The 27,772-nt window shown below is 58.6% G+C and overlaps 1 protein-coding gene across 50 annotated transcripts in view; it reads left to right on the plus strand.

Moving 5' to 3' along the window:
- The first annotated feature begins 6,512 nt into the window (after positions 1-6,512).
- OBSCN (obscurin, cytoskeletal calmodulin and titin-interacting RhoGEF) overlaps positions 6,513-27,772 on the plus strand; it is a 165,411-nt gene continuing 144,151 nt past the window's right edge. For 49 of the 50 annotated variants that reach the window (XM_078357091.1, XM_078357093.1, XM_078357100.1 and 46 more), the window contains exons 1-10: positions 6,513-6,656; positions 10,592-11,597; positions 12,238-12,507; positions 13,103-13,363; positions 13,729-14,037; positions 14,463-14,729; positions 15,329-15,610; positions 15,920-16,195; positions 19,093-19,368; positions 21,497-21,772. In XM_078357091.1, the coding sequence (XP_078213217.1) occupies positions 10,610-11,597; positions 12,238-12,507; positions 13,103-13,363; positions 13,729-14,037; positions 14,463-14,729; positions 15,329-15,610; positions 15,920-16,195; positions 19,093-19,368; positions 21,497-21,772 (3,205 nt within the window). In that variant the 5' untranslated portion in view covers positions 6,513-6,656; positions 10,592-10,609. The remainder of the gene's footprint in view (positions 6,657-10,591; positions 11,598-12,237; positions 12,508-13,102; positions 13,364-13,728; positions 14,038-14,462; positions 14,730-15,328; positions 15,611-15,919; positions 16,196-19,092; positions 19,369-21,496; positions 21,773-27,772) is intronic. The other variant, XM_078357092.1, reaches the window with a different exon arrangement.

A 27,772-nucleotide genomic window follows, 5' to 3' on the forward strand; every position in this document is an offset into this window, starting at 1 on the left:
ATGTTTAAACTCTTACATTAAAATAAAAAAGTTAGACCGGACACTATGATTGGGTTTCACCAGTTCTCACTCCTGTGGATTTCACGGAGGTAGGGAGTTGAGTGAGGCTACCAGAGGCTGGGGGGCAAGCGGGAAGGGGCTGAAGAGAGGCTGGTGAGTGGGCAGAGACGGTAAGAGAAAATGAATCAGTTCTAGTGTTCATAGCACGGTGGGGTGACTGTAGCTAACGGTAGTTCGTCATATGCAGTCGACCCTTGAACAGTATGCGTCTGAACCAGTGGGTCCACTTATACGCACATTCTCTGGAACCAAATGGGAAGGGAAGAGAACCAGCGGTGTTCTTGGACGTCAGACCTGCGTGTATAGGGAGGGCCGGCTTGTCCTGTGCTTGGTGCTGCAGGCCGACTGTAGGACTTGCCTATGCACAGATTTTGGTATTTGCAGGGTCCGGGAACCAGCTTCCCGTGTATGCTTCAAAATAGCTAGAAGAGAAGACCTGGAGTGAAGAAACGGTCGGTGTTTGAGGGATGGCGTCATAACCCTGACTGCATCGTTACGCATTGTGTGCAGGCATCGGGACAGCCTGTAAATAGGTGCATGTGTGTGTCAGTAACAAGCAGGTAAAATTAAAACAATAACCTACTTGCTGCAAGTAGCAAGTAAAAAACCTACAGGTAGATTTTACTTTCTCCTGGCATGTCACTAGAGAAAGTTTACAGTGAAGCCACGCAGCTGCAATGAAAGGGGGCATTTCCGTTAAAATACGACAGCCTGCCTCTATTTAGAATTCACCGTTTCTGTCCAGGCATGGTAGCTCATGCCTGTAATACGACCGCTTTGCTTGAGCCCAGGAGTTCAAGACCAGCCTGGGAAACAGGGAGACCCTGTCCCTACAAAAAAAAAAAAAATCAAAATATTAGCCAGGCATGGTGGCTCACGCGTGTAGTCCTAACTACTCAGGAGGCTGAGGAAGGAGAATCACGAGCCTGGGCAGTTGAAGCTGCAGTGAGCCATGATCACGCCACTGCACTCCAGCCTGGTGACAAAGAAGACCCTGTCTCAAAAAAACAAAACACCACATCGCATTGTACAGAAATATGAACAATTTTTGCATGTCAATTTGTAATTCAAAAAAGCCGTGGCATGTAGGGGACGAGGCAGTACAATAGAACCCCCTAACCTGGCCAGGCGCGGTGGCTCACACCTGTAATCCCAGCAGTTTGGGAGGCCAAGGCGGGTGGATCACGAGGTCAGGAGTTCAAGACTTGCCTGACCAACATGGAGAAACCCCGTCTCTACTAAAGATACAAAAATAAAAAATTAGCCGGGAGTGGTGGCATGTGCCTGTAATCCCAGCTATTCAGGAGGCTGAGGCAGGAGAATGGCTTGAACCCAGGAGGCGGAGGTTGTAGTGAGCCACCATGGCACCACTGCATGCCAGCCTGGGCAACAGAGTGAGACTCCATCTCAAAAAAACAAGACAGCAACAGAAAGGGAAACCCTCCCCTATCTGCTTGCACAAATGCAAGATTTCCATGCGGGCAGCTGTCCTCAAACTTTTGGCCTTTGCGTCCCACAAGAATATTTAACACTTTATGTTTAAACAAACCACAGAACTGCAGACTTCAATGTCCTCTTGTGGAGGCAGAATCTCCTTCAGGATGGGACAGTGCACTTAGCAGTCATGTCTCTGTGGCCGCAAAGCCTGCTTCTCATTTATGCCACAAGAAACGCTGCCAGCGCAGCGGCTGTGTGGGCTTCAGCAAATTGTTTTCACACTGTGGGCCTCAGGCCCCTCTTCTATAAGATGAAAAAACAGCATTGTTTGGGAATATCTGATAAGATACGGACATGAAAAGGCCCTATGAACAAAGGGCCTGTGTGCTCTCGGTGTTCCTGGGAGTGGGCGTTTGCCGAGTGTGTGTCACCTACAAGCTGGTCAAGGAAGGAAGATGCCTTCCCTCCTAACGTTCAGAAGGGAACGAAGCCCTGTTTCCTCCTGGAATACAGAACTTCATCCCTGCACCCACAAGACCCCAGAGATTCTCGACACGTTCATGTACGACCTGGGGATCATAAAACGTTCGGGAAAACCCCCGGGACTGACTTGGAGTTGTTTCAGATTCACTGTCTCTTCCTCCCGTCCCCAGCCCTGCCCATTGGTTGAGGCGTAATTGACCAGAAACTGCATACGTGGAAGGTGCACAACGTGATGATTTGCGATATGCACGAATTAACACCGTCGCCTCACGTCGGTCCCGTCCCTTCACTCACTCGTCTTGTCACCATCTGTCTAAGCACATGGATACGTACCTCCTTTCTTGTGGTGAGAACACGTAAGATCTACTCTCCTGGCATGTTTTAAACAAACAGTGTAGTCTGATTAACTAGACACTGCGCTGTACTTTAAATCCCTAGAACTTAACGAATATTACAACTGAAGTTTTGTACCCTTTGAACAGTGTCTCCCCATTGCCTCAAAACACGACAGACCTGCCGTGTGGCCCAGCAATCCCACTGCTGGGTATAAACCCAGAGGAAGTCGGCACGCCCGAGGGGCGCCTGCGCTCCCTTGTTGGCTTCAGTACTGTTCGCCGTAGCCGAGACGTAGAGTCCCCGAGTGACCAGCCATGAATGGGAGAAGGGATGTGATGTGTGTACACAGTACAGTGCTGTCAGCCAGGACAGGGAATGAGATCCTGTTGTTGGCAGCAGCACGGACAGGCGGGAAGTAAGCCAGGCACAGAGACAACACTGCGTGAGCTGCCTCATACGGAGTCCGGAAAAGCTGAGCTTGGAGCGGAGAGAGTAGTAGGAAGGTTCCCAGGAGCTGGGGTGTGCTGGGGGATGGTGGTTGACGGGGATGGAATTGGTTTCACATGAACTCTCCTGGAGGGAAGCTTTGGTGCCAGATTGCTGGCCAGAGTGGGGCAGGTGGTCGTGGCATAGGTCTCTCTGAAGCACGGGGCCTCTCCAGACCAACAAACAGACCACTCTTGGCTCAAGGGAACCGGATAAGCAACGGGAGACCTGACTCCTCCCTACGAAGAACCACGAGGAAGGACGTGAGGCTGAGCAATGGGGTGCAGGGAACGGGTGAATCTTCAGAGGCATCCTGTTAGCTGAGACATGGAACCATCTCATGAGGGAGGGAGGTGCCCGCCAGAGGGCACAGAGAAAGGAAGACGGAGAAAAGGGAGAAGGCTGAGCTGTGGGGGAGGGGGCTCACAGTAGGAGGGGAAGACAGAGGAAGAGGTGGAGGCTGAGTTCTGGGGGAGGGAGATGGGGGGGTGGGGAGGACGGAGGAGGACGAGGCTGAGCTGTTGGGGAGAGAGAGTCACAGCACAGAGTGAGGGAGAGGAGGGTTTGCTGAGTTCATGGTGATTGGACAGGACCCCTGTGTCAAACCCCAAACCCAGGGGCTGCTTCTCTAGTAGAAACGGACCCATCCAGGCTTGTTCTGTGCTGTGGGGCCACACTGTGGCTTCTCGCCAACCCTGCAGGATGGCTTCAGTCCTGGTATATATGGGGTCCCTCTGCACTGGGCTTGGTCTATAGTTGGTGGGCAGCCGGGGCAGCAGGTGCAGGTCCAAGGCCTCTGGGCCCGCCATGCCCCTACGCCTTGGGAGGTGGCTGTGAGAACACCCCCCTTGCTTAAACTGCACCCAGGATGCCAGCCCACAAGCTGTGAAAGCCCCTGGGAGGAGGGCTCGTGGTGGGGAATCCTGGTGGAAGCTGGCAACTCCAGGGACATGGTGACATGTGCTTTCCTCAGGAAACTCTGTTCCCCTCCACCTGTACCCCTTTGAACAGACAGCAGCTCCATGAGGGTTCTCTGCAGTGGATTCCAGCCGGGAAAAGACAAGGTCCACGGCCAGCCATGGCATCCTGTGGCCTCCCATGGTGTAAAGGACAAACCGGGCACAGTGCCTCCCGACAGCAGGCGTCCCACGAAGTGGTGTTGGAGGCAGAAAATCCATCCCAGGGCTGACCGTGGTGTCTGGAGACGCATCAGGGAGGCAGCAGTGAGGAAGGCAGGCCAGGAGGGCCGTCGGCTACTGGTGGCTGTGGGGGCGTCGCTTCTCCCAGGAGGACCTGCAAGGGGCTCGCCCACATGGACATTCTTTCTGCACTCTCCACTGCCCTGTCCTGAGGGGGTGGGGTGTGTGTGAGCACACGTGCCATGAAGACACACACGGGCATGCATACACACTTCTGCTTGGCTGGGGCAGCTCAGGGCCAAGCTCCTGGGGTGACGCTGTGGGCTCGCCTTCCAGCCTTTCCCTCCTCCCTGGTGCTGTGGTCTGAATGCCTGTCCCTGAGATTCACACGCTGAAATGCTCACCAGCAAGGTGACAGGATGAGAAGGCGGAGCTTCTGGAGGTGAGTGAGCAGGAGATGAGGCTGCTAAGGCTGCAGGATGGCATGACCATCACCCCAGAGACCCCTTGCTCTCTTTCTGAGTGAGGACACATGAGACATTGGCCGTGGCCAGGAAGAGCCTGGGGTGCCCTGTGAGGACACAGAGGCTGGGCACCGGATCAGGGACGGGGCAAAGCCTGGAGGCACAAAGCAGGTTCCCAGCACCCCTGTCTTCCTCACCCTCCCTCCTGCCACAGCCTGAGCTGTCCTCCTGGGTCCAGCTCCAGACCCTGCCTGGCTGGCCCCTTCTTTGGCTCCCTGGTGCTGACAGACAGGACTCTGTTGGCAGCACACCTCAGGCCAGGTGCCCCCAGGTGCAGGTGCAGGGCCCCGCCTCACATGCCGCCCTGGCTCCCTCCTCCCTCCATGTTGGAGAGCCTTGGCTCCTTCATCCCCATCCAGTTCGAGTGCTTCCGGACCTGGGTGCTCCTTGGAAAGGCACAGAGCTCTCAGTGGCAGCCCTCTCTGGCTGCTCCTCCCAGGTGGGGCCTGCCCAGTGCCCGGTCCACACTGCTTTGTGGCCAGGGCCGTGGGGACAGGGCCAGCCCCTCTGGGGTATGAAGCAGGGTGCCGTCAGCAGCCTTCCCCAGGGCTGATTCCTCCACCCAGGCAAGCTGGGTTCTCATAGGAACCCACGTGCTCCCACATAAGGGCGCCTTTGAGACCCAGCTGAGGGCTCCAGGAGGGCCCCGCCAGCCTCCTGTCAAAGGCCTGGGCCTGGCCACACATGGTGCCCCAGGCTCCTGCTCTCCTCCCTTCACCGCTGGCCCAAGGGAGGGTGCAAGTCCTCCTACAGAGTCAGGGTGGTCCTGGGTCTCCTCTTGGGGCAGGACCATGGCTGCCTCAGGATCCATCCTGGGCTCCCCTTGGGGTGGTCCCTTGTCCTGCTCAGAGCCATCCTGGGTCCCCCAGGCTCCTTCCTGCCCCATACTTCAGGATGCTGGTTTGAGGAGGCGCCAGGCCAGTTGTGGCCGCTAGCCTCCATCACTGCTGAGGACACAAGATCCCTTGTCCCTGGCTGTGGCCCTCGGCCTCCATCACTGCTGGGGACACATGGTCCCCTGTCCCTGGCTGTGGCCCTCGGCCTCTATCACTGCTGGGGACACATGGTCCCCCGTCCCTGGCTGTGGCCCCCGGCCTCCGTCACTGCTGAGGACACATGGTCCCCCGTCCCTTGCTTGGCCCCCACCTCCGTCACTGCTGGGGACACATGGTCCCCCCATCCCTGGCTGTGGCCACCACCTCCATTACTGCTGAGGACACATGGTCCCCCCGTCCCTGGCTGTGGCCACCACCTCCATCACTGCTGAGGACACATGGTCCCCCGTCCCTGGCTGTGGCCCCGACCTCCATCACTGCTGGGGACACATGGTCCCCCGTCCCTGGCTGTGGCCCCCACCTCCATCACTGCTGGGGACACATGGTCCCCCGTCCCTGGCTGTGGCCACCACCTCCATCACTGCTGGGGACACATGGTCCCCCGTCCCTGGCTGTGGCTCCTACCTCCATCACTGCTGGGGACACATGGTCCCCCGTCCCTGGCTGTGGCCACCACCTCCATCACTGCTGAGGACACATGGTCCCCCCGTCCCTGGCTGTGGCCACCACCTCCATCACTGCTGAGGACACATGGTCCCCCGTCCCTGGCTGTGGCCCCGACCTCCATCACTGCTGGGGACACATGGTCCCCCGTCCCTGGCTGTGGCCCCCACCTCCATCACTGCTGGGGACACATGGTCCCCCGTCCCTGGCTGTGGCCACCACCTCCATCACTGCTGGGGACACATGGTCCCCCGTCCCTGGCTGTGGCTCCTACCTCCATCACTGCTGGGGACACATGGTCCCCCGTCCCTGGCTGTGGCCCCCACCTCCATCACTGCTGGGGACACAGGATCCCTTGTCCCTGGCTGTAGCCCTGAGCATCTGCCCTTTGCCTCCCGCATGGCCGAGGGTGAAACTGAATCCGGGACAAAGACACCCGGGCTATTTTGGAGCTGGGCTGGGCTGGCCTGGCCAGTGCAGGGGGTGGGGTGGGGGCGGGCCCAGCCTTCTCCAGCTGACAGCGTCTGCCTGTCCTTTCGTCCCCATCCAGTTTGAGGAGCGGCCGGAGTGTGGGCTGCTGGTGGCAGCCTGCTGGTCCTGGGTCCTCGGAGGGAGGTGAGACCCGGCAGCCCCCGCCCCGCACCGGCCTGTACCTCCGGCCTGTGTGCTGCCCAGAGCCCCCATAGAGAGAGGTGAGGAGACAGAGCCTGACAGGGTAGGGGCCTTTCTGTGCCCTGGAGGGTGGCTTGGCTGAAGGTCACGTCTGGGGAGTGGGGGAGCCTTCAGGGTCTGGCCGAGATGCCGCTCCCTGTGGTGGGGCTGGGGTTCCAGCCCCTGCTTCCTCCGAGCCTGGAGCTGGGCCCTCACATGGGATGGAGCCGCCTGGCCAGCCTGGGGCTGCAGGGTGGACAGGGTGGTGTTCTGCACCCACCCAGCCTCCACCCAGGAGTTGACCCTCGCTCAGAGAGCGGCCAGGGGGTCTGGCTGGCCCTGCCCCCAGCGCTGCTGAGATAGATGCCCGCTGACAGCTGGGGCTATTTTGGGCCTGTTGCCTCAGCAGAGGGGACAGCCAGAGGGGCGCTGACACCTGACTCCAGGAAAGAATTTTCCCGGAGCGCTTGAAGCCTCCGGTGGGGTCTAAGGTGAGGTGCAGCCCTGGGGCGCTGCCCTTGGAAGTCCGTGCTGGAAGGGCGAGGGGGCAAGGGCTGCCCAGGTTGCCTGTCGGTGTGGGGGTGGGGAGCCGCCTCCCACTCTGAGCTCTTTCTGAGGATGGTCTTGGGGCCCCTGGAGGACAAGGGTGGCAAAGTTCCTCAACAGTCAGGGTGAAGGGCTGCTGAGGGGCGGGTGGCTGTGGCGGGGCCTGTAACCGGAGCACGGGCTGGTCCCACAGGGCTGGAGGGGGGCCTCCGAGGGGCCGAGGAGCCCAACTGGTCCATGGTGGGGAAAAGGCTTTCCTGGGAGGCTGAGGGCTGAGGTCTTCCCCTCCTGGGGAAGCTCACAGGTTGTCCAGACTCAAAATGTGGCAGAGAAAAAAGACGGCCTCTGTGGATGTCCCAGTGCCCGATGAGTTTCCTGGGAGCCCCAGGGGTGGCCGTGGTGGCCTCCTTCCCGCTCAGCCTGATTCCTCATCTGTGACATGGGTTGTCAGGGAAGAGGGTAGCTCCCGAACTCTTGCATGGCGAGCCCCTCTCTGGCCTCAGGCCTGCTGACTGGTAGGGATGCCTCCTGACCGGGCTGCCATGAGCCCCCCAGACCCTGCAGTTGGCCTCCTGGGCCTGCACCAGGTGACAGAATGCAGGCCCCAGAGCCATGGTGCCATCCCACGAGGACCTCAGTGTCTCTACCCGCTTTCCCCAGGCCAGGGTGAGCCTGTGTGCCCCTGTCCCTTCAGCATGGATGGTAATGGGAGCTCCCTGACTGTCCTGGTCCCCAGGCCAGGATGAGCCTGTGTGTCCCTGTCCCTCCAGCATGGGCAGTAACGGGAGCTCCGTGACTGTCCTGGTCCAAAGAGGCTGCTCACACACACCACCTCATCTGTTGTTCCACTGTGACCCTGGCAGGGCCAGGTGGGGCACTGGGTGTGGAAGAGGCTGGGGTACAGGACACCCTGTTCTGCTTCTGGGGAACCCACAGAAGCAGAAAAAAATCATATGATTTTTTTTCTTTTTTTTGAGATGGAGTCTCGCTCTGTCACCCAGTCAGGAGTGCAGTGGCACGATCTCAGCTCACCGAAACCTCTGCCTCCGCCTCCCAGGTTCAAGCAGTTCTTCTACCTCAGTCTCCCCAGTAGCTGGGACTACAGGCGTGCACCACCACGCCTGGCTAATCTTTTGTATTTTTAGTAGAGACGGGGTTTCACCATGTTAGCCAGGATGGTCTCAATCTCCTGACCTTGTGATCAGCCTGCCTCAGCCTCCCAAAGTGCTGGGATTACAGCTGTGAGCCACCTCACCCAGCCTTTTTTTTTTTTTTTAAAAGAGACTGGGCTTTGCTCTGTTGCCCAGGATGGAGTACAGTGGCATAATCCTAGCTCACTGCAGCTTGACCTCCTGGGTTCAAGCAATCCTCCCACCTCAGCCTCTTGAGTAGCTGGGACAGCAGGGACCTGCCACCACTTCCAGTTAATTAAAAAAATTTTTTTTTTTTTTTTTTGTAGAGATGGAGTCTCACATGTTGCCCAGGCTGGCCTGGAACTCCTGGGCTCAAGGGATCCTCCTGCCTCTGCCTCCCATAGTGCTGGGATTACAGGTGCTTGCCACCACACCTGGCCTGACTGTATGACTTTGGAGAGTGCTGGGGACAGCCCAGAGCTCGTGGGCCCTGGATAGCTTGAGTCCTGGGAGGTGCCCATGGAGGCAAATCCCCAGAAAGGGCAAAACTCGGACCCTGGTGCCTGCTGTGGGCGGGCCCCTGCCCAGGTCCTCCCCAGCCCCGGAGCCCTGCTGTGGGTGGGGGGGTGGCCTGCAGCAGAGGTGCTGACTGCACAGTGAGTCAGCAGACTGGTACCCGCAGCCCAGCCCTGCTCCAGCCTCAGCAGCCCAAAGGGATTAAAAGGATTAACTACCTGAATCACAGGACCAGGAGGAGGGCCTGGGAACGACGCCCTGGCTCAGCCCACAGTGGGCAGCCCAGGCCCAGAAGCTGGAGGCTCTGGCCTGAGGGAGGGTGCAGGCAAGGTGCCCTGGTGGGGCCGTCTCCCACCCCAGGCCAGCCCAGTGCCAGGGGGCCCACTCCCACTCCAGGCCAGCCCAGTGCCGGGGGGGACCCACTCCCACCCCAGGCCAGCCCAGTGCCGGGGGGCCCACTTCCACCCCAGGCCAGCCCAGTGCCGGGGGGCCCACTCCCACCCCAGGCCAGCCTAGTGCCGGGGGGCCCACTCCCACTCCCTGTTCCTACAGAGGAGCTACACAGGCAGGCTAGTGTCACCCACACCATCTACATGGGGGACCTGCACTGGGGGTGGCTGGCCTGCTGGGTCTCTACCTGGGTTGCTCAAAGGCATCACCTGGGACCTTTGGCACTGAGGTGCACCCTCAACCCTGCAGCACGTCCAGCTGGCCAGTGTGGCTGAGAACTGCGGGGTCACCAGGATGGGCGCAGCTGGCCCAGCCCAGCTGGTCTCAGCTTGGAGGTCTCCTGCCCTTCCAGGGGGATGTCACTGACCTTGCCAGCTCCAGACTCTGGGGATACCCCAGCTATGCTCCCCAGCCAGATCCCTGACTGTGGGCTGCCCACGCATCTCCATCCAACCTGGGGCTCAGTGGAGGGGTCTAGGAGCAAGCAGCTGATGGGTTTCTGGTCCTTCCCCCTCATAGATGGTGTGCCCCCAGGGTGGGGGAGGGAGATGTGTGACCCTGCAGAAGAGGTGAGGCCCCTCTGTGGGCAGACTGGCCCCTCAGTGCAGCCTGGAGGCGCTGCTGAAGGAGTTGCTGAAGGAGTTGCCTGGGTTGGGGGGAAGATGAGGGAGTAAGGGCAGTGCCCAGAGCAGAGAATGTAGCTCACCTAGAAAAGGCTCAGAGGGCAGCCTGCCAGGGTGGAGAACCCATGACCGTGTTGTGCCATGGGGCAAGGGACCAGTGCCCACGATGGGCCTCCTGCGCCCAGGCCTGGTGGGGCTCAGCAAGCAACCCTTCTTGTTGCGGAGGGCACACACAGGCCAGCTGAAGTTTTAGGCCTGGGGAGGGAACAGTGTGTGGAGCAGGACAAAGGACTCCCGCCCCTGCAGGTAGAGAGTGGCTCACAGGGTACTAGCAGGTCTGTGTGCCCCAGGGAGCTGCAGCAAAGCTTGTAGGCTGGGAGGAACCGAAAATACCTGCCTGCTTGCTGCGGGGTGTAGGTTCAGGACATGTGCTCCAGTGACTGCAGCTGGGGCAGCAGGTGTCAGTGGGGAGAGGGAAGGAAATGTTCTCAGCTGCTAGAAAAGCCATTTGCAGGTGAGGGTACCAAATCCCAAATGCCCAGAAAGGGGCAAATCTGCGCTCCTGGGCCACGGTGCCAACCAGTGATGCTTCCTCAGGGCGCGGGGTAGGGTGTGTGGAGGTGTTGAACTGGGTTCTCCTGGCGGCATGGTGGGGTGCATCCGGGCCTCATTCCCGCCACCCCTAAGGCCATCCCCACCTCCTCGCAGGTCCCTGCCGCCACCCTCATGGATCAGCCCCAGTTCAGCGGGGCGCCCCGCTTTCTCACCCGGCCGAAGGCCTTTGTGGTGTCGGTGGGCAAGGATGCCACGCTCAGCTGCCAGATCGTGGGTAACCCCACGCCACAGGTGAGCTGGGAGAAGGATCAGCAGCCGGTGGCGGCGGGCGCACGCTTCCGCCTGGCCCAGGATGGCGACCTGTACCGCCTCACTATCCTGGACCTGGCGCTGGGCGATAGTGGGCAGTACGTGTGCCGCGCGCGCAATGCCATAGGGGAGGCCTTCGCGGCCGTGGGCCTGCAGGTGGACGCGGAGGCCGCGTGCGCAGAGCAGGCACCGCATTTCCTGCTGCGGCCCACGTCCATCCGCGTGCGCGAGGGCTCCGAGGCCACGTTCCGCTGCCGCGTGGGTGGCTCCCCGAAGCCGGCGGTGAGCTGGTCCAAGGACGGGCGGCGCTTGGGTGAGCCCGACGGCCCCCGCGTGCGCGTGGAGGAGCTCGGCGAGGCGAGTTCACTGCGCATTCGTGCTGCGCGGCCGCGCGACGGCGGCACTTACGAGGTCCGCGCGGAGAACCCGCTGGGCTCCGCCAGCGCCGCAGCTGCGCTCGTGGTGGACTCGGATGCCGCGGACACAGCCAGCCCGCCGGGGACCTCCACGGCCGCGCTCCTGGCGCACCTGCAGCGGCGGCGCGAAGCCATGCGTGCCGAGGGCGCCCCCGCCTCTCCGCCCTGCACCGGCACGCGCACCTGCACGGTGACCGAAGGCAAGCACGCGCGCCTCAGCTGCTACGTGACCGGCGAGCCCAAGCCCGAGACGGTGTGGAAGAAGGACGGGCAGCTGGTGACCGAGGGCCGGCGCCACGTGGTGTACGAGGACGCTCAGGAGAACTTCGTGCTCAAGATCCTCTTCTGCAAGCAGTCAGACCGCGGCCTCTACACCTGCACGGCGTCCAATCTTGTGGGGCAGACCTACAGCTCCGTGCTGGTCGTAGTGCGCGGTGAGCTCCCGGGTGCGGGCGCGCGGGCTCAGTACCCTCCGCAACCCCTGCTCCTGTGTCCTTTCGCCCTTGCGGCCGCTGCCGTTTCCCGCTCGCGTCTGTCGGGTCGTAGAATCCAGAGTTGCAGGTGTCCGTTCCTGGTGCACAAATTGCGGGCGACGACCCTCGGCCTGTCCGAATGAGCCGCAACCCACTTTCTCCATCCAGTCCCCGGCCCGCCCCGCCCCCCACCCCACCAGTCGCTCACACACAGAGGGGAGAGGTGTGAGAGTGGCGGGGCCACAGGAGATCCCACCTCCTCAGTCCCGCCCTCTCCCTCGCGATGTTCCCGCCCCAACCTCCGCCACTCAGCCCTCTACTCTTCTACTCCCCCGCCCCTAACCTCCCGTCTCCTTCTAAGCGCCCTTCCCACCCCCAGCCCCTTGGCCTCCTGCTCGCTCCTCTCCCCACCCGACTCCTCTACCCTGCACCCTCCCCTTTCCAGATTCCCGCGCCTCTGCTCCGTCCCCTACTCCTTCGCACACCCTCACCTCTGCCAGCTCCAGGCTCCTCTCTCCGCCCCCACCCCGCCTGCGCCCCCCACCCCACCCCCGCACCCTCCGGCCCCGCCCTCTCAAACAGTCTCCGCTCCTCTGGGCAGAGCCCGCGGTTCCCTTTAAGAAGCGGCTGCAGGATCTGGAGGTGCGGGAGAAGGAGTCGGCCACGTTCCTGTGCGAGGTGCCCCAGCCGTCCACCGAGGCTGCGTGGTTCAAGGAGGAGACGCGGCTGTGGGCGAGCGCTAAGTACGGCATCGAGGAGGAGGGCACCGAGCGCCGGCTGACCGTGCGCAACGTGTCGGCCGACGACGACGCGGTGTACATCTGCGAGACGCCGGAGGGCAGCCGCACCGTGGCGGAGCTCGCCGTCCAAGGCAGGCGGGGGGCGCGGGGGTGCTTTCGGGGAGGCGGGGGGGCGAGGAGGCGTGGAGGAGGAAAGAGAGCCTGGCCGACTGGACAGGCTGGGTCCGGGGCTGGCGGGGGAGGGGGGGCGAGTTTGGACCAGGGGAGGCACGGGCGGGACTGGGGCGGGCAGAGCAGGTAAGGTGGGGGCGAGGAGCAAGGTGGTGGGGCTGGGAGCAAGGTGGGGGGCGGGGGAGCAAGCAGGGGGATGGAGGAGCAAGGTGGGGGGCTGAGGAGCAAGGTGGGGGGACGGAGGAGCAAGGTGAGGGTGGAGGAGCAAGGTGGGGGGGCTGGGAGCAAGGTGGGGGGCGGAGGGGCAAGGTGGGGGGCGGAGGGGCAAGGTGGGGCGGGGCACGGGTGGGATGGCGGGAATGGCGGGAATGGCGGGGCAGTGGGGAGGGGTCTTGCCGGACCGAGCTGGGACTGGGGCGGCCGGACAAGTAAGGGATTTCGCGATGGAGTAAATTGGAGGCAGTTGGGAACCCAGGGATAGGGAGCAGGCGGAGGAGGGAGTCTGAAGCGGGGTGCGCTGGGGCTGTTGTGACAGCGCGGCTCCCTCCACCCCAGGAAACCTTCTCCGAAAGCTCCCTCGGAAGACAGCGGTGCGCGTGGGCGACACGGCAATGTTTTGCGTGGAGTTGGCGGTCCCGGTGGGCCCCGTCCGCTGGCTGCGGAACCAGGAGGAGGTGGTGGCCGGGGGCCGCGTGGTCATCTCCGCGGAGGGCACGCGCCACACACTGACTGTCTCCCAGTGCTGCATGGAGGATGTGGGCGAGGTGGCCTTTATGGCTGGCAACTGCCGGACGTCCACTCAGTTCTGCGTGGCGGGTGAGGGCCTGGGGGTGCTCCCAGGACGGCGTCCCTTCCCTGCTGCCTCCGGGTTTCAGTCCCCTGCCCTCCCTTAGCTCAGCTCTCTGGGCTCCAGCTGCTGCACTGAGGGCCTGCGAGGTTGGCCCCCTCCCCCAGCCCTTGCCCTCCAGGTTAGCCGTCCCCCTCCCCTGCGCTCTTGCAGTCTTTCAGCTGCTGCCAGAGAAGTGGCTGCAGTTCTGGGGCTGGAGGTTGTGGCTACTGGTCCAGGTCCCCAGAGCAACCCCAGGAGAGCTGGGGATCCTGTGACTCCCCTCCAGGTGATTCCAGACCCAGGGTTCAGGGGGAGGCTCCCAGTAGGTGACCTTTGCCCACACTCTCCACAGCCCCCAGGAAGCCTCCCCTGCAGCCCCCTGTGGAGCCAGTGGTGAAGGCCAAGACGGAGAGTTCTGTGACCCTCAGCTGGTCCCCACCACCCCAGGGGGAGTGCCCCTTCACCATTGACGGCTACCTGGTGGAGAAGAAGCAGCTTGGCACCTACACCTGGAGCCGGTGCCACGAGGCTGAATGGGTGGCCACACCTGAGCTGATCTTGACGAATGTGGCCGAGGAGGGGGACTTTCAGTTCCGAGTCTCAGCTCTCAACAGCTTTGGACAGAGTCCCTACCTCGAGTTCCCAGGGACCATCCACCTGGGTGAGTGGGGCCTCATGGTTACAACCTCCAGGGCTGCTCACCTGCCCCAGAGTCCCCCAGGTCCAGCTTCAGGGGAGGCCAGAGTGACCTCATGGAGACCTTCTGTGGGGAGAGGGGTTGCCAAGGCTCTGCCCTGGTGTGGCATCCATGGTGGGAAGGAGAGGTGACCCCACCACAGGGCCCTTAGGAGGGGCTGCACCCTCTGGTGGGGCTTGCAGGATGCTGGAGGGGTCTCAGAGTGCCTGTACCTTGTCCTTGTTCCTTTATGAGCCTGACTTGTGCTGTGGTCCTTGTGCATGCTGGCCGGGCTTCCTGGAGGAGGGACATTTGGGTCCAGGCTCTGTAGGAAGGGGAGGGGAAGGCAAAGACACCCTCAGCACTCTGCACTCCTCCCCTGCTCCTTCCTGACACTGCCCACCCCACAGCCCCCCAGCTGGCCGTGAGGACACCGCTGAAGGCAGTGCAGGCGGTGGAGGGTGGCGAGGTCACCTTCTCCGTGGACCTCACGGTGGCCTCAGCGGGTGAGTGGTTCCTGGACGGGCAGGCCCTGAAGGCCAGCAGTGTGTATGAGATCCGCTGTGACTGCACCCGGCACACGCTCACCATCCGGGAGGTGCCGGCCAGCCTGCACGGGGCACAGCTCAAGTTCGTGGCCAACGGCATTGAGAGCAGCATCCGTATGGAGGTCCGGGGTAGGTGGGGGGCCCTGACCTGGGACCCTGAGCCCTGTTTGTCCTGGGTGGGCTGGGCCAGGGCTCCGGGTGGGGCTGCCACAGGTCTAAGGGCCCCAGGACACCCTGTCAGCCTGCAGGTCGCCGGGATGAAGCAGGAGGGCGGTGGGTGTGCGGGGACTCACCTGGGCTGGCTGGTGGCACTGGTCCCTGGTGTCTGGGTGAGGCCTGGGGCTGCAGGGGTCCCGCCGGGCAGAGCCTCATGTCTGCCTTCCTCCTTCCCTCCTGTTCCCCTCCTCCCTTCTCTGCTTCCTTCATCTTTTCCCTTCCGTTTCTTTCCTGCCTCTCTTTGTCCTGTCCCCCCACCCCATCCCATGCCTGGCTGTTCCGCCTCCATCTCCCGGGCTTCTCTGGTGTATTCGTGACCTCTGTTCTGCCACTGTCTCCCCTGGCTGCCTCTCCCCCACCGTCCTCCTGCGTTGCTCTCCTGGCTCCTTCCCTTCCTTTTATCTCTTTCTCTGCCCCATCCGTGTCTTGCCTCCCCTCCCGTCCATTCTCCTCACCCACCTTGCTGTGCCCCTCCATCTGTTCCCCTCTGGCCACGCATGCCCGGCCCCCAGCGGCACCAGGGCTGAGTGCCAACAAGCCACCAGCCGCAGCTGCCCGGGAGGTGCTGGCTCGGCTGCATGAGGAGGCGCAGCTGCTGGCCGAGCTGTCGGACCAGGCTGCGGCCGTGACGTGGCTGAAGGATGGTCGCACGCTGCCCCCAGGCCCCAAGTATGAGGTGCAGGCTTCGGCCGGGCGGCGGGTGCTGCTTGTGCGAGACGTGGCCCAGGACGATGCCGGCCTCTACGAGTGCGTCAGCCGCGGGGGCCGCATCGCCTACCAGCTGTCCGTGCAAGGTAGGGGTGGCTGGCAGGCTCCGCGGGGTTCTCTGACTCTGTGGAGAGGGTGAGGGACTGGGCAGTGGGCGCCAGCCCACTTGGTAGGAGCAGGGACTCCATAGCTGGGTGGTGGCTCCGGTGGGCACCAGTCCCGTGGTTGGAGTCAGCAGGCCGAGCTGGACGCTTGCCCAGCAGGGTCCCTCTGGCCTAGGTGAGCCTGGGTGTCCCGTGTGTGGTCTCAGAAGCCAGAGCAGCTCCAGCCTGTGGGCCCTGTGGCTTCGCTCCCTCTGGGCCTCTGCAGTCCCCGACCTGCCCTGTGTCCCGCAGGCCTCGTGTGCTTTCTGCATAAGGACATGGCGGGCAGCTGTGTGGATGCAGTGGCTGGGGGCCCAGCGCAGTTTGAGTGCGAGACCTCGGAGACCCACGTCCGCGTGCGCTGGTACAAGGATGGCGTGGAGCTGGGTCGCTCCGGTGAGCGCTTCTTGCAGGAAGACGTGGGGACGCGGCACCGGCTGGTGGCAGCCATGGTCACCAGGCAGGATGAGGGCACCTACTCCTGCCGTGCGGGCGAGGACTCTGTGGACTTCCGGCTCCGAGTCTCTGGTGAGCACGCTGTGTGTGCATGCGTCCCAGCCACATGGGGTGGGGAGCAGGTCCGGCTGCACCCAGCACAGCGGGACTGACCTTCCTGGCCCTTCTTCTCTGTAGCAAATGGTTGAGGGTGTCAACTGCAAAAACATCAAGGTTTTAAAAGGATTAGTTCTATTCAGAAGGCTCAATGAGGATTGCAGCGCAGGGGAGTCTTTCAGACTTTTTGCTGAGCTGCTCCAAAGCAGAGTTTCAGCCCACAGCTGATACACAGGCGGTGAAGTCTCTGCAGCTGCCCAGAAGGTACCTCCGAGCCAAAGCTCCTCTCAGCCTGTGTGCAGCTGCAGAGGCACAGCCCCTCCCAGCCCGTGTGCAGCTGCAGAGGCACAGCTCCTCCCAGCCCGTGTGCAGCTGCAGAGGCACAGCTCCTCCCAGCCCGTGTGCAGCTGCAGAGGCACAGCTCCTCCCAGCCCGTGTGCAGCTGCAAAGGCACAGCCCCTCCCAGCCCGTGTGCAGCTGCAGAGGCACAGCCCCTCCCAGCCCGTGTGCAGCTGGCTGCAGAGGCAAAGCCCCTCCCAGCCCGTGTGCAGCTGCGGAGGCACAGCCCCTCCCAGCCCGTGTGCAGCTGGCTGCAGAGGCAAAGCCCCTCCCAGCCTGTGTGCAGCTGCAGAGGCACAGCCCCTCCCAGCCCGTGTGCAACTGGCTGCAGAGGCAAAGCCCCTCCCAGCCCTTGTGCAGCTACAGAGGCAAAGCCCCTCCCAGCCCATGTGCAGCTGCAGAGGTAAAGCCCCTCCCAGACCGTGTACAGCTGCGGAGGCACAGCCCCTCCCAGCTTGTGTGCAGCTGCGGAGGCACAGCCCCTCCCAGCCCGTGTGCAGCTGCGGAGGCACAGCCCCTCCCAGCCTGTGTGCAGCTGCGGAGGCACAGCCCCTCCCAGCCTGTGTGCAGCTGGTTGCAGAGGCACAGCCATGAATGCTGCCAGACATGATCTCCCGTGCAGGGAGAAGAAAGGGCTAGCACCACTGAACTTACGTTTCCTGAAAATGCTGTGCTTTAAGCAAGAGACTGGGCAGCTGCGCTCCGCCCTCCCAGGGCTGTGCCCACTCACCAGGCCAGGCCGGGACCGTGCTCACTCACCGGGCAGGGGCTGGCGGATGCCGCTGGCAGAGCAGGAAGAGCAAACACAGCTTCTTAGGTTGGCTGCCTCGTCACAGAGGATGTTTGCTTCTCTGGGAAAAGAAATGATATGAAGAACTAACGATTACGTGGGTAAAGAATCCAAGTGTAGGAAAAAAACTAAAAAGGAAAAAAAAAGAATCCAAGTGTAGACAATAAGAAAAGATACACGAAGGAGCTTTGGAAGGTGGGCATGGACTCGGTCTCATTTGTGCTTTTGGAGGGTCTTTCCTGCCCGCCCTGGCCTCCCTGACCCTAACCCCGACCTGGGGCTTGCTCACAGCTCTGCGGACACTTGTGTGTTGTGTGTTTGTGGGCCAGGCTCAGGGCTGGGTGCTTCATTTAAAATGTGGCTTTTTTGTTTGTTTATTTTTGAGATGGAGTCTGGTTCTGTTGCCCAGGCAAGAGTGCAGTGGCGCTCCACAACCTCCACCTCCTGGGTTCAAGTGAGTCTCCTGCCTCAGCCTCCCGAGTAGCTAGGACTACAGGCGCACACCACCACGCCCAGCTAATTTTTGCATTTTTAGTAGAGACGGGGTTTCACTATTCTGGCCAGGCTGGTTTTGAACTCCTGACCTTGTGAATCACCTGCCATGGCCCCCCCCCAAAGTGCTGGGATTATAGGAGTGAGCCACTGTATCCGGACTAAAACATGTTTTTATTTTATTTTATTTTATGTTTTTGAGATGGGGCCCTCCCAGGCTGGAGTGCCGTGGTGCCATCTGGGCTCACTGAAGCCTCGACCTCACAGGCTCAGGCGATCCTCCCACCTCAGCCTCCCAAGTAGCTGGAACCACAGGCACGCACTATCAAGCCCAGCTAATTATTGCATATTTTGTAGAGACGAGGTCTTGCTGTGTTGCTGAGGCTTGTCCCAAATTCCTGGGCTCAAGCAATCCTCCTGCCTCAGCCTCCCAAAGTGCTTGGGGCCAGAAATGTTTCTACAGCTCTTCTCTTCCTTTTTAAGTTGAGGGGACTGAGGCTGAGCAGAGCCACAGGCTGGAGTATCTTTGACAGGTTAAGATTGGAACGGAGGTGGCTCTGAGCCCTGGCTCTTTCTGGAACCTCCTGGGCTCAGCAATGTTGCCTGGGAGGCTGGAGGAGGGACACAGGGCTTCTCAGGGAGTGTGGCTGCCAGGCCTCTGTGGGCTGGGTCCCACCCACACCCCACAACAGGGAGGACCCCAAGGCTGGGCTCTGCAAAACTACCCTGCTGGCTTCCAGGGACAAGTGTGTGGGCGTTTCATGGATAAAAGTTTAAAAGTCACCAGTCCAGCCTCCTAACTTTCACAATCCAGTGGCCGATTTGTCCGCAAAGCAGAACACGGCCTGCGCCTGCATTCAGGAGAGCGTCTGTGAAGCTGAACTTTCTGTCCGTCTCGGCCCACGTGATGGCCCATGTCTGCAGGCGGTGGACCTCCAGGGTGGGCAGGAGTTCAGGGGAGAGAGACAGCACCCTGGGTCTGCGAGGGATGCTCAGGCCACCAGGCCCTCTTTTGCATCTCGAAGGCACACGCCCCACCCTCCTGGCGCATGCCAGGGCCTTCGCTGGGCAGGAGTTGGGTGTCACAGCTCCCTGTGCATGGGAAGGGCCATGTCTGAGCGCACGGACCACGGAGGATCCCATGGCAGGACTGTGTGCTCCTGGAGTACAGAACCTGGTAACAAAGAACCGGGCCCTGCAAACCTTGCTTGGAAGGGCCTCTGATCCCACCTCCCTCCTTGTCCATCTGCAGAGCCGAAGGCGGTGTTTGCCAGGGAGCAGCCGGTATGCCGGGAGGTGCAGGCCGAGGCGGGGGCCAGCGCCACGCTGAGCTGCGAGGTGGCCCAGGCCCAGACGGAGGTGACGTGGTACAAGGACGGGAAGAAACTGAGCGCCAGCTCGAAAGTGCGCGTGGAGGCCACGGGCTGCACACGGAGGCTGGTGGTGCAGCAGGTGGGCCAGGTAGACGCTGGGGAGTACAGCTGCGAGGCTGGGGGCCAGAGGCTCTCCTTCCGCCTGCACGTGGCAGGTGAGTCCCTGGTGGCGTGGTCAGTGCCCGTCCAGGGGTGGAGTGTGTGCTGCGCTGGCCCTGGGCGCCCCTGCCCCTCTCCGCGTCCTCTGCTCCTGCCCTGCAGGGGATGGCTGTGCTCCGTGCTGTGAGGAAATCCAGCATTCAAAGGGAAAGTTCCAGCTTGCCCATTCAGTGTGATACTGGCTGTGGGTCTGTCATAAATAGCTCTTATTATTTTGAGATACGTTCCATCAGTACCGAGTTTATTGAGAGCTTTTAGCATGAAGGGTCGTTGAATCCTGTTGAAGAGCTTTTCTGCACATGTACCCCAGAACTTAAAGTATGATAATACTATAGAAAAAGAGAAAATCCCGCATTCCTGTGCATGCCCACAGAGCACTGTGCAGGCAGCCAGGATCTCTTGATGTTTCTTCAGAGGCCTGTCTTCTGCTCCTGGTTGAGACCTTGCATCTCCCTGTGGCTTTTGTCTTCCTTCTGCGGGGGCTGCAGTCCCCGCTGACCCTGGAGTCTCCGCTCCCACAGGGTCCCTGAGTGCGTCCTCACTGCCCCCAGCCTCAGCACGTGGGATGGCTTTCCTCCTCTGCAGCTTCTGCCTCTGGTGTAGAAGGAGCCAGGAAGGTGCTGGAAACTCACGCTGGGCTGGAGTTGCCTTAAGATGACCTGTGTGGGCCCCACCACGGCTTTAGAGTGAGCCCTGTTCTGGGCGGGTTTGTGGCAGCCCTGCCGCCTGCCCTTGAGGGCCACTGTGGTGCCCGCAGGTGCTCCGTGTGTCCCATGGAGGGGCTGGTCTTGGTTGTGGGGGGAGCATCCCTCTACCCTCTGTGGTCCCTGGACGGGGGATGGGACCCGCAGCAGGTCCCTATCCACAGAGGTCTCCCCAGACCCTCCTCCGTAGCTACCATGCTGCCGTGGCTGAGACCCTGTGTGCAGGGAGAGGTTCAAATAGCAAAACTGGTTGGTTTGTTTTTGGTAGTTTTTTGTCAGTTTTTGCTTTATGCTAACTTCTTTCAAGATTTGTCTCCTCCCGGCCTCCTATGTGGGAGCAACATATCTACTTCATCTTGGTGCCTGAGTTAAAATTTCCGTGTGGCATCTGATTGCACATAGAAAGTTGTGTTTGTTACGGTAGCATTAAGCTTTGGTGCCAACAGGTTTTCTTTTTAAGTTGAGACAGAGTCTCATTTTTAGTAGAGACAAGGGTTTCGCCATGTTGGCCAGGCTGGTCTTGAACTCTTGGCCTCAGGTGATCCACCTGCCTTGGCCTCCCACAGTGTTGGGATTACAGGCATGAGCCACTATGCCTGGCCCAACAATTTTTTAATAATGACATTTGGGGTGTAATTGATGCACAGATTTTAAGTTATCATTCGAGGGATTTTGGAAAATGTCGATACCATGCACCACCATGTCCACATCAAGGTACTGAGTGTCACACTGGAAAGTTCCCCCGTGCAGTCCACCCTCCACCCCGCCCAGACAGCTGCCGTCCTGATCCTCTCCCCGTAGGTCAGGTGTGCCTGGTCTCATAAGCAGGTTTTTGATGTACGAGTTTGCCTGTGTCCAGGGAAACCTCAGACAGGTACAGAGCAGCTTTCTCTGGCTTTAGTGCAAACCAGGGGAGAAGTGGCCACAGGATGGTCTGTTTGGGTCATGGTTTTGTGGGACAGAGGTTCCCACATACCCTGTGATTTTCAGTGTGAACCCAAGAGAGTGTCTGTGTTTGCTATTTCTCCAGGCTTTCTGGGTTCTCAGGCAGAGTTTCTGTGAGTGCCGAGGGCATGATATGGGCATTTCACACAGTACCAGCAGATTTTCCTTTGAAAGGGGCACTCTGCTGGGGTGGTGGTTTTTTCTAAGGTGTTATGGAATGCTTGGACTCCAGAGTATCAGCTGCATGTTGCTGATGGGCCTTGGGAAGTTATTCCCCATGCTGATGCTTTAAGCCTCCAATATGCATTCTCTCTTGCTCAAACCCATGTCCAACTGGTGATTGGTGAGGCCACTCTTTGTGGGCCACAGACAGCTTGTCATCAGTGGGCTCCAGCGTGAGCCCACTGCATCTGAAACTTCAGATTTTGTGTTCTGGCATCTCTGACTCTGTGCATCCTTCCTTGTCCATCCTCAGAGCCCAAGGCGGTGTTTGCAAAGGAGCAGCTGGCGCATCGGAAGCTGCAGGTGGAGGCGGGGGCCCGTGCCATGCTAAGCTGCGAGGTGGCCCAGGCCCAGACGGAGGTAACGTGGTACAAGGACGGGAAGAAACTGAGCGCCAGCTCGAAAGTGCGCGTGGAGGCTGCAGGCTGCACGCGGAGGCTGGTGATGCAGCAGGTGGGCCAGGCAGATGCCGGGGAGTACAGATGTGAGGCTGGGGGCCAGCAGCTCTCCTTCCATCTGGATGTAAAAGGTTAGTTGATTGGGCAGACATTTGAGCATCTCATGGGGGCAGGCCTGGGGGCAGTGTTTCAGCATAGGCTGGAATGGTGCTTGGTGGCCTCCTGAGGGCCTGTGTTAGCTACTGTGTCTGCTGCTAAGTAACAAATCACTCCAAACTAGAGGCCTGAAAGAATGATCTGTTTACCTCTCACCATTCTGCAGGTTGAGAATTTGGGCAGGGCTCAGCAAGGGTGGTTCATCTGTGCTTCACGTGGTGTTGGCTGTGGCTGGGGGATCTGACTGGCCTCATTGGTGCATCTGACTGAGGTCCAAGCTGGGATGGCTCCAGTGGATGGGGAATGGCCTGGATGATGGACCTCTCTCTTCTTGTGGTGTTGGCTGGCCTCACTTCCACACCTGCAACCTCATTCTTTCCTCTGTGGTTGGTCTCTTTTTGGGTTTTATTTATCATGGTGACTGGATCCTTCCCCTGGGGAATGATAGAAGCTATGAGTCTTGTTAGCTGTGTTCTCTGGACTCCCAGAATGTTACTTTTCCCATGTCCTATTACTCAAAGCTAAGCGCAAGGCCAGCCTAGTGTGCAGGAACTAGGGTGTAGAGAAGTAGACCCTACTGTCAGTAGGGGAGTGGCATGTCCTGTTGTAGAACACTGTGCACCCAGGGTGTCTTGACTCATCATGACCTTTTTAACAGTCTATCACAAGGACACAGGCTGTGTTTAATTCTCTGCCATCCTGAGCACATTACCTTTTTCTTTCAAATGCATGCCTCATGGTCATAGGGTGGCTTCCATAGCTCCAGCCATCACATTCAAGATGGGAAGATGTGGAAAGGGTGTGTATTAGTTTTTGTTTGTTTGTTTTCTGCTTGTTTATTTTTTTAAACTGCCATGTAACCAATTATCACCCACTTAGTGGCTTAAAACAATGCTGACTGAGTAGCTCATAGTTCTGTAAGTCAGAGGTGCAGGCACTGTGTGGCTGAGTTCTCTGTTCAAGATCTCAGAAGCTGAAGTCAGGTGCCTGCTAATTAGTTCTCTTGGTTCCTATTTCCAGCTTACCCAAGTTGTTGGCAGAATTCGGTTTCTTGCAATTGTGGGTCTGTGAGCCCATGGGGCTGAGGTGGCCATTAATCAGGGAGCTGCTGTCAGATGTGGCCTTGTCCGTCTTCAGGCCGGTAATGGAGAACCTCCTTTGTGTGAAGTTACTCTCAGACTTCAAATCTCTTTTGCCAGGGAAGAGGCCCCTCCCATTTATGGCCTCACCTGATTAGGTCTGGCCCACCCAAGATCACCTCCCTTTCAAGGAACTTAAAGTCAGGCTTCCTTCTCAGCAGCACCTAGATTTAGTGTTTGGGCACTCTTAGAATTCTGCCTCCCTCATTGTGGATGTCTCTGGCTGTCTCTTCTGTTTGGGAAACAAAAGCTTTTCTTGAAGCCTGGGGTACATCAAGCCCCATGCCTCCCCTCGCTTGGGGCCTTGCAGCCATGCTTAGCTCCAGGTAGCCTGGAGAACATGCCGTTGGCCTCAGCCTTGTCAGGAGGATGTGGAGGGGGAGGAGATGGGCTTGTGCAGGGACTGGCCCTGCAGTCCACACCCCACAGGCTGGGTTTGATCCCTTTCTGAGGCAGGCCGGTGGTGGGATCGGCCGTGTGTGGGGTCAGACTGCCGGAGTGTCTCGCTCTTGCCTGTCTGCTTAGTGACCTTGGGCGAGTTGTTGCTACTGTGTCGTCCCCAGATTCGTGTCCACCTGGCAGCTCAGAACGGGCCTCACTTGGAAACAGGGTGTTTACAGATGTAATTAAGTGAGATACCTCGTGATGAGGCTGTGGACTGAGGTGGGCCCCGAACCAGCGACTGTGTCAGACAGACCGGGACACACACACAGGAGGCGACCATGGGAGGCGGAAGCCAACACGGGGCTGATGCAGTCACAAGCCCAGAGAGGCTGAGAGCCCCAGGAACTGGGAGAGGCAGGGTGGGCCCCCCCTTAAAGCCTCCTGGGATCGCAGCCCTGCAAACCTTGATCTCAAACTTTTGGCCTCCAGAACTGTAAGAAGATGACTTTCCGTCATTCAGAGCCACCTAGTTTGTGGTGAGCTCTTCTGGCAGCCCCCAGAAACTCAAACAGTTGTCCTCTCTGTGCCTCAGTTTCCTTATCTGTAAAATGGGAGTAGTGATTGTGGCGTCTGGGGACTGTGCCCATGCCGGGCACTGTGAATTATAGCTGCAGGGACTGAGTTTTGGGGGCTAAGTAGGTCAGGGAAGGAGCCAGCTTGGTGGTGTAGACACTGGCCAGGCTTCGTGGCAGAGGGCTGTGGCGTGGGGCAGGAGGGGATGGAGGCGTGCCAGGCTGCCAGCAGAGTGGGCACCAGGGTCTCTGGAAAGGTCTCATCGGCAGCGGCTCATCCAGCCTGTTTCCCTGTCTGTAAAACGTGCATCCCGAGGTGCACCCGCTCTGAGGGGAGAAGGGATTGATGTGAGATGCTGCTCAGCAGGGAGTCATCGGTTCATCCCACCTGCCTGCTGCTGCTTTTATCCCTGGGGTGACATGCGACTCAGACCAGGGGCCAGCTCACACATCTGTGGGCTCTGTCACATACGTGCGCCGGGGGAGAAGCAATGTCTGCAGCGAGGGCCGGGGGTCCCGTGGGGCCGCGCAGAGGAATATGCTGACGCCCGGTAAGTGCCGTGGTCCGTGACAGCTGCTGGAGCAGAACACCATAGCCTGGGTGGCCCCGAAACCACGGAGGTGCAAAGCCTGCTGCTCGCTGCTCTGGAGGCCAGATGTCCAAGAGTGAGGCGTGGCGTCTGGTGAGGCAGCTTCCTGGTTCGGAGATGGTGCCTTCTCGCCGAGTCTTCACAGTGGAAGGGGTGAGGGAGCTTTTGGGGCTTCTTTTACGAGGCATTGATCTCATTCATGACCCAACCGCCTCCTAAAGCCTCTCCTCCTAACACCATGACCGTGGGGATAAGGATTTCAGAGTGGGAATTTTGGGGGCCACAGACATTCCAGCCATAGCAGTGAGAATGTGGGAGCTGGGTTGTGCATCGCTCTCAGGGTTTTACCCCAAAAGCAAGATTGGCAGTTCTAGCGCGTTCTCTGCATAAGTTAAGTGCTTGCTTTTTTTTTTTTGAAATGGTTTCACTCTTGTTGCCCAGGCTGGAGTGCAGTGGTGTGATCTCGGCTCACTGCAACCTCTGCCTCCCAGGTTCAAGCGGTTCTCCTGTCTTAGCCTCCCGAAGTAGCTGGGATTACAGGCGCCCGCCACCTTGACCAGCTAATTTTTTTGTATTTTAGTTTAGACAGGGTTTCCCCATGTTGGCCAGGCTGTTCTTGAACTCCTGACCTCAGGTGATCCACCCACCTCAGCCTCCCAAAGTGCTGGCATTGCAGGCGTGAGCCACCGCGCCCGGCCCATAGGTGCTTTTGTTAAATTGACTTCTTAGCTTGTTGTATCATGCCTGCCTGCTGTTCTTGGAATGTCGTGTCCCCTCCACAATTCATGCTGAAACTCAGTCCCTGGAGCAAGTGTTAAGAGGGGGCTTCGGGGGCTGATTAGGCACCGAAGGCACCAGCTTCCTGAATGGATGAGTGCCTTTAGATTATAAAAGTTCACCACTTACATCCCGTCTGCCAGGTGAGACACAGCATTAAGGTGCTGTCTTGGAAGCAGAGAGCAGCCATCACCAGGCAGCTGAACCTGTCGGCACCTTTTCTTTTGTTTGGCTTTTTTGACAGGGTCCTGCTCTGTCACCCAGACTGGAGTGCAGTGGTGTGATCACGGCTCACTGCAGCCTCAGCCTCTTGGGCTCAAGTGATCCTCCCACCTCAGCCTCCCGAGTAGCTGGAACTGCAGGCATGTGCCACCCTATCTGGCTAATTTTCTCAATTTTTGGTTGGTAGAGATGGGGTCTTGCGATGTTGCCCAGGCTGATCTCCAGCTTCTGGGCTCAAGCAGTGCTCCCGCCTCAGTCTCTCATGTGCTGGGATTACAGGAATGAGCCACTGCACCTCACCTGATTGATTTTTTAAAGCACATAATTCACATAACATAAAATCCACTCTTTTATGAGGTACAATTTGGTGGTTTTTAGGTTGCACCCACACCATAGTCTAATTCCAGAACATTCTCATAAACCCTAAATGAAACTCTAGGCTGGGCGCAGTGGCTCACACCTGTAATCCCAACACTTTGGGAGGCTGAGGCTGGTGGTTCATGAGGTCAGGAGTTCAAGACTAGCCTGGCGAAGATGGCAAAACCCAGTCTCTACTAAAAATGCAAAAAAATTTAGCTGGGCACAGTGGCACACACCTGTTGTCCCAGATACTTGAGAGGCTGAGGCAGGAGAATCGCTTGAACCCGGGAAGTGGAGGTTGTGGCAAGCCAATATCGTGCCACTGTACTCCAGCCTGGGCAACAGAGCGAGTCTGTGTCTCCAAAAAAAAAAAAACACACACACACACAAAACCCATCAAAAAAAAAAGAGAGAGAAACTCTATGCCCCTTTGCAGTTCCTCCCCATTCCCCTTCCCCTCAGCACTCAGCAATCACTAACCTGCTTTCTGTAGCCCTGGATTTGCCTGTTCTGGACATTTCATTTAAGCAGAATCAGATAACACGTGGCCTTTCATGTCTGGCTTCTTTTCACTGGGCATGACGTTTTCAAGGCTCTTCATGTTGTAACATGTATCAGCACTTCCTTTTCATAGCTGAGTAATATTCCATTGTATGAACAGATCCCATTTTATTTATCTATGCATCAGTGGACAGGCATTTGAATAGCTCCCCCTCTGGCAACTGTACATAATGCTGCTATAAACATTTGTATGCAGGCTTTTGTGTGAACGTATGTTTTCAGTTCTCTTGAGTAGACACCTAAAGAGTAGGGGTGCCAGGTCATACGGTCATATTATTGACCTTAGCGAGGAACCGTCAGACTGTTTTCTAGAGTGGCTGCATATTTTACATTCTTCATCAGCAGTGTATGAAGGTTCCAGTTTCTCTACATCCTCACCAACGCTTCTTGTTTTCCATTTATTTATTTACATCTTATTTACTATTTTTTTAGAGTCAGGGTCACACTCTATTGCTCAGGCTGGAGTGCAGTGGTGTGATCATGGTTCACTGCAGCCTTAAACTCCTGGGATCAAGCAATCCTCCTATCTCAGCCTCCTGAGGAGCTGGGACTGCAGGTGTGCACCACCACACCCAGCTAACTTTTGCATTTTTAGTAGAGATGGGGTTTCGCCATGTTGGCCAGGCTGAATTTGAACTCCTGACCTCAAGCAGTCTGCCCACCTTGGCCTCCCAAAGTGCTGGGATTACAGGCGTGATCCACTGTGCCCAGCCATGATGCTAGACCTTTTTTAGGTAAATGGTTTGCAAATATTTTCTTCATTCTTTTTTTTTATTATGTCTTTTGCTGCATAAAGCTTTTAATTTTGATAAAGTTTAGGCTGGACATAGTGATGTGTGCCTGTAATCCCAGCTACTTGGGAGGCTGAGGTGGGAGGATTGCTCGAGCCCAGGAGGTTGAAGCTGCAGTGAGCTAGGATTGTGCCACTGTACTTCGGTCTGGGCAACAGGGCGAGACCCTCTGCATTTTTTTTGGTAAAGTTTATCCTCTTTTGTTGCTCCTGTGTTAGGTGTCACTTCTAAGAAACCATTGCCTAATCCGAGGCCATGAGATGTACACCTCTGTTTTTCTCTCAGATTTAAATAGTTTTAGCTCTTACATTTAGGGCTTTGATCCATTTTAAGTTATTTTTTGTCTATGATGTGAGATAGTGGTCCGCCTTCATCAGCTGCGTGTGGAAATGCAGTTGTTCCAGCACATTTGTTAAAGACATTTGTCTCCATTGAATTTTCTTGGCTCCCTTGTAGAAATCCATTTGACCATAAATGTAAAGGGTTTACTTCTGGATTCTCGATTCTATTCCATTGATTTCTATGTTTATCTTTGTATCAAGACCGCAGTCTTGATTACTGTACTTTGTAGTAAGTTTT

Source organism: Callithrix jacchus, chromosome 19 (genome assembly GCF_049354715.1).
Source record: "Callithrix jacchus isolate 240 chromosome 19, calJac240_pri, whole genome shotgun sequence".
In the NCBI taxonomy this organism is placed as follows: Eukaryota; Metazoa; Chordata; class Mammalia; order Primates; family Cebidae; genus Callithrix; species Callithrix jacchus.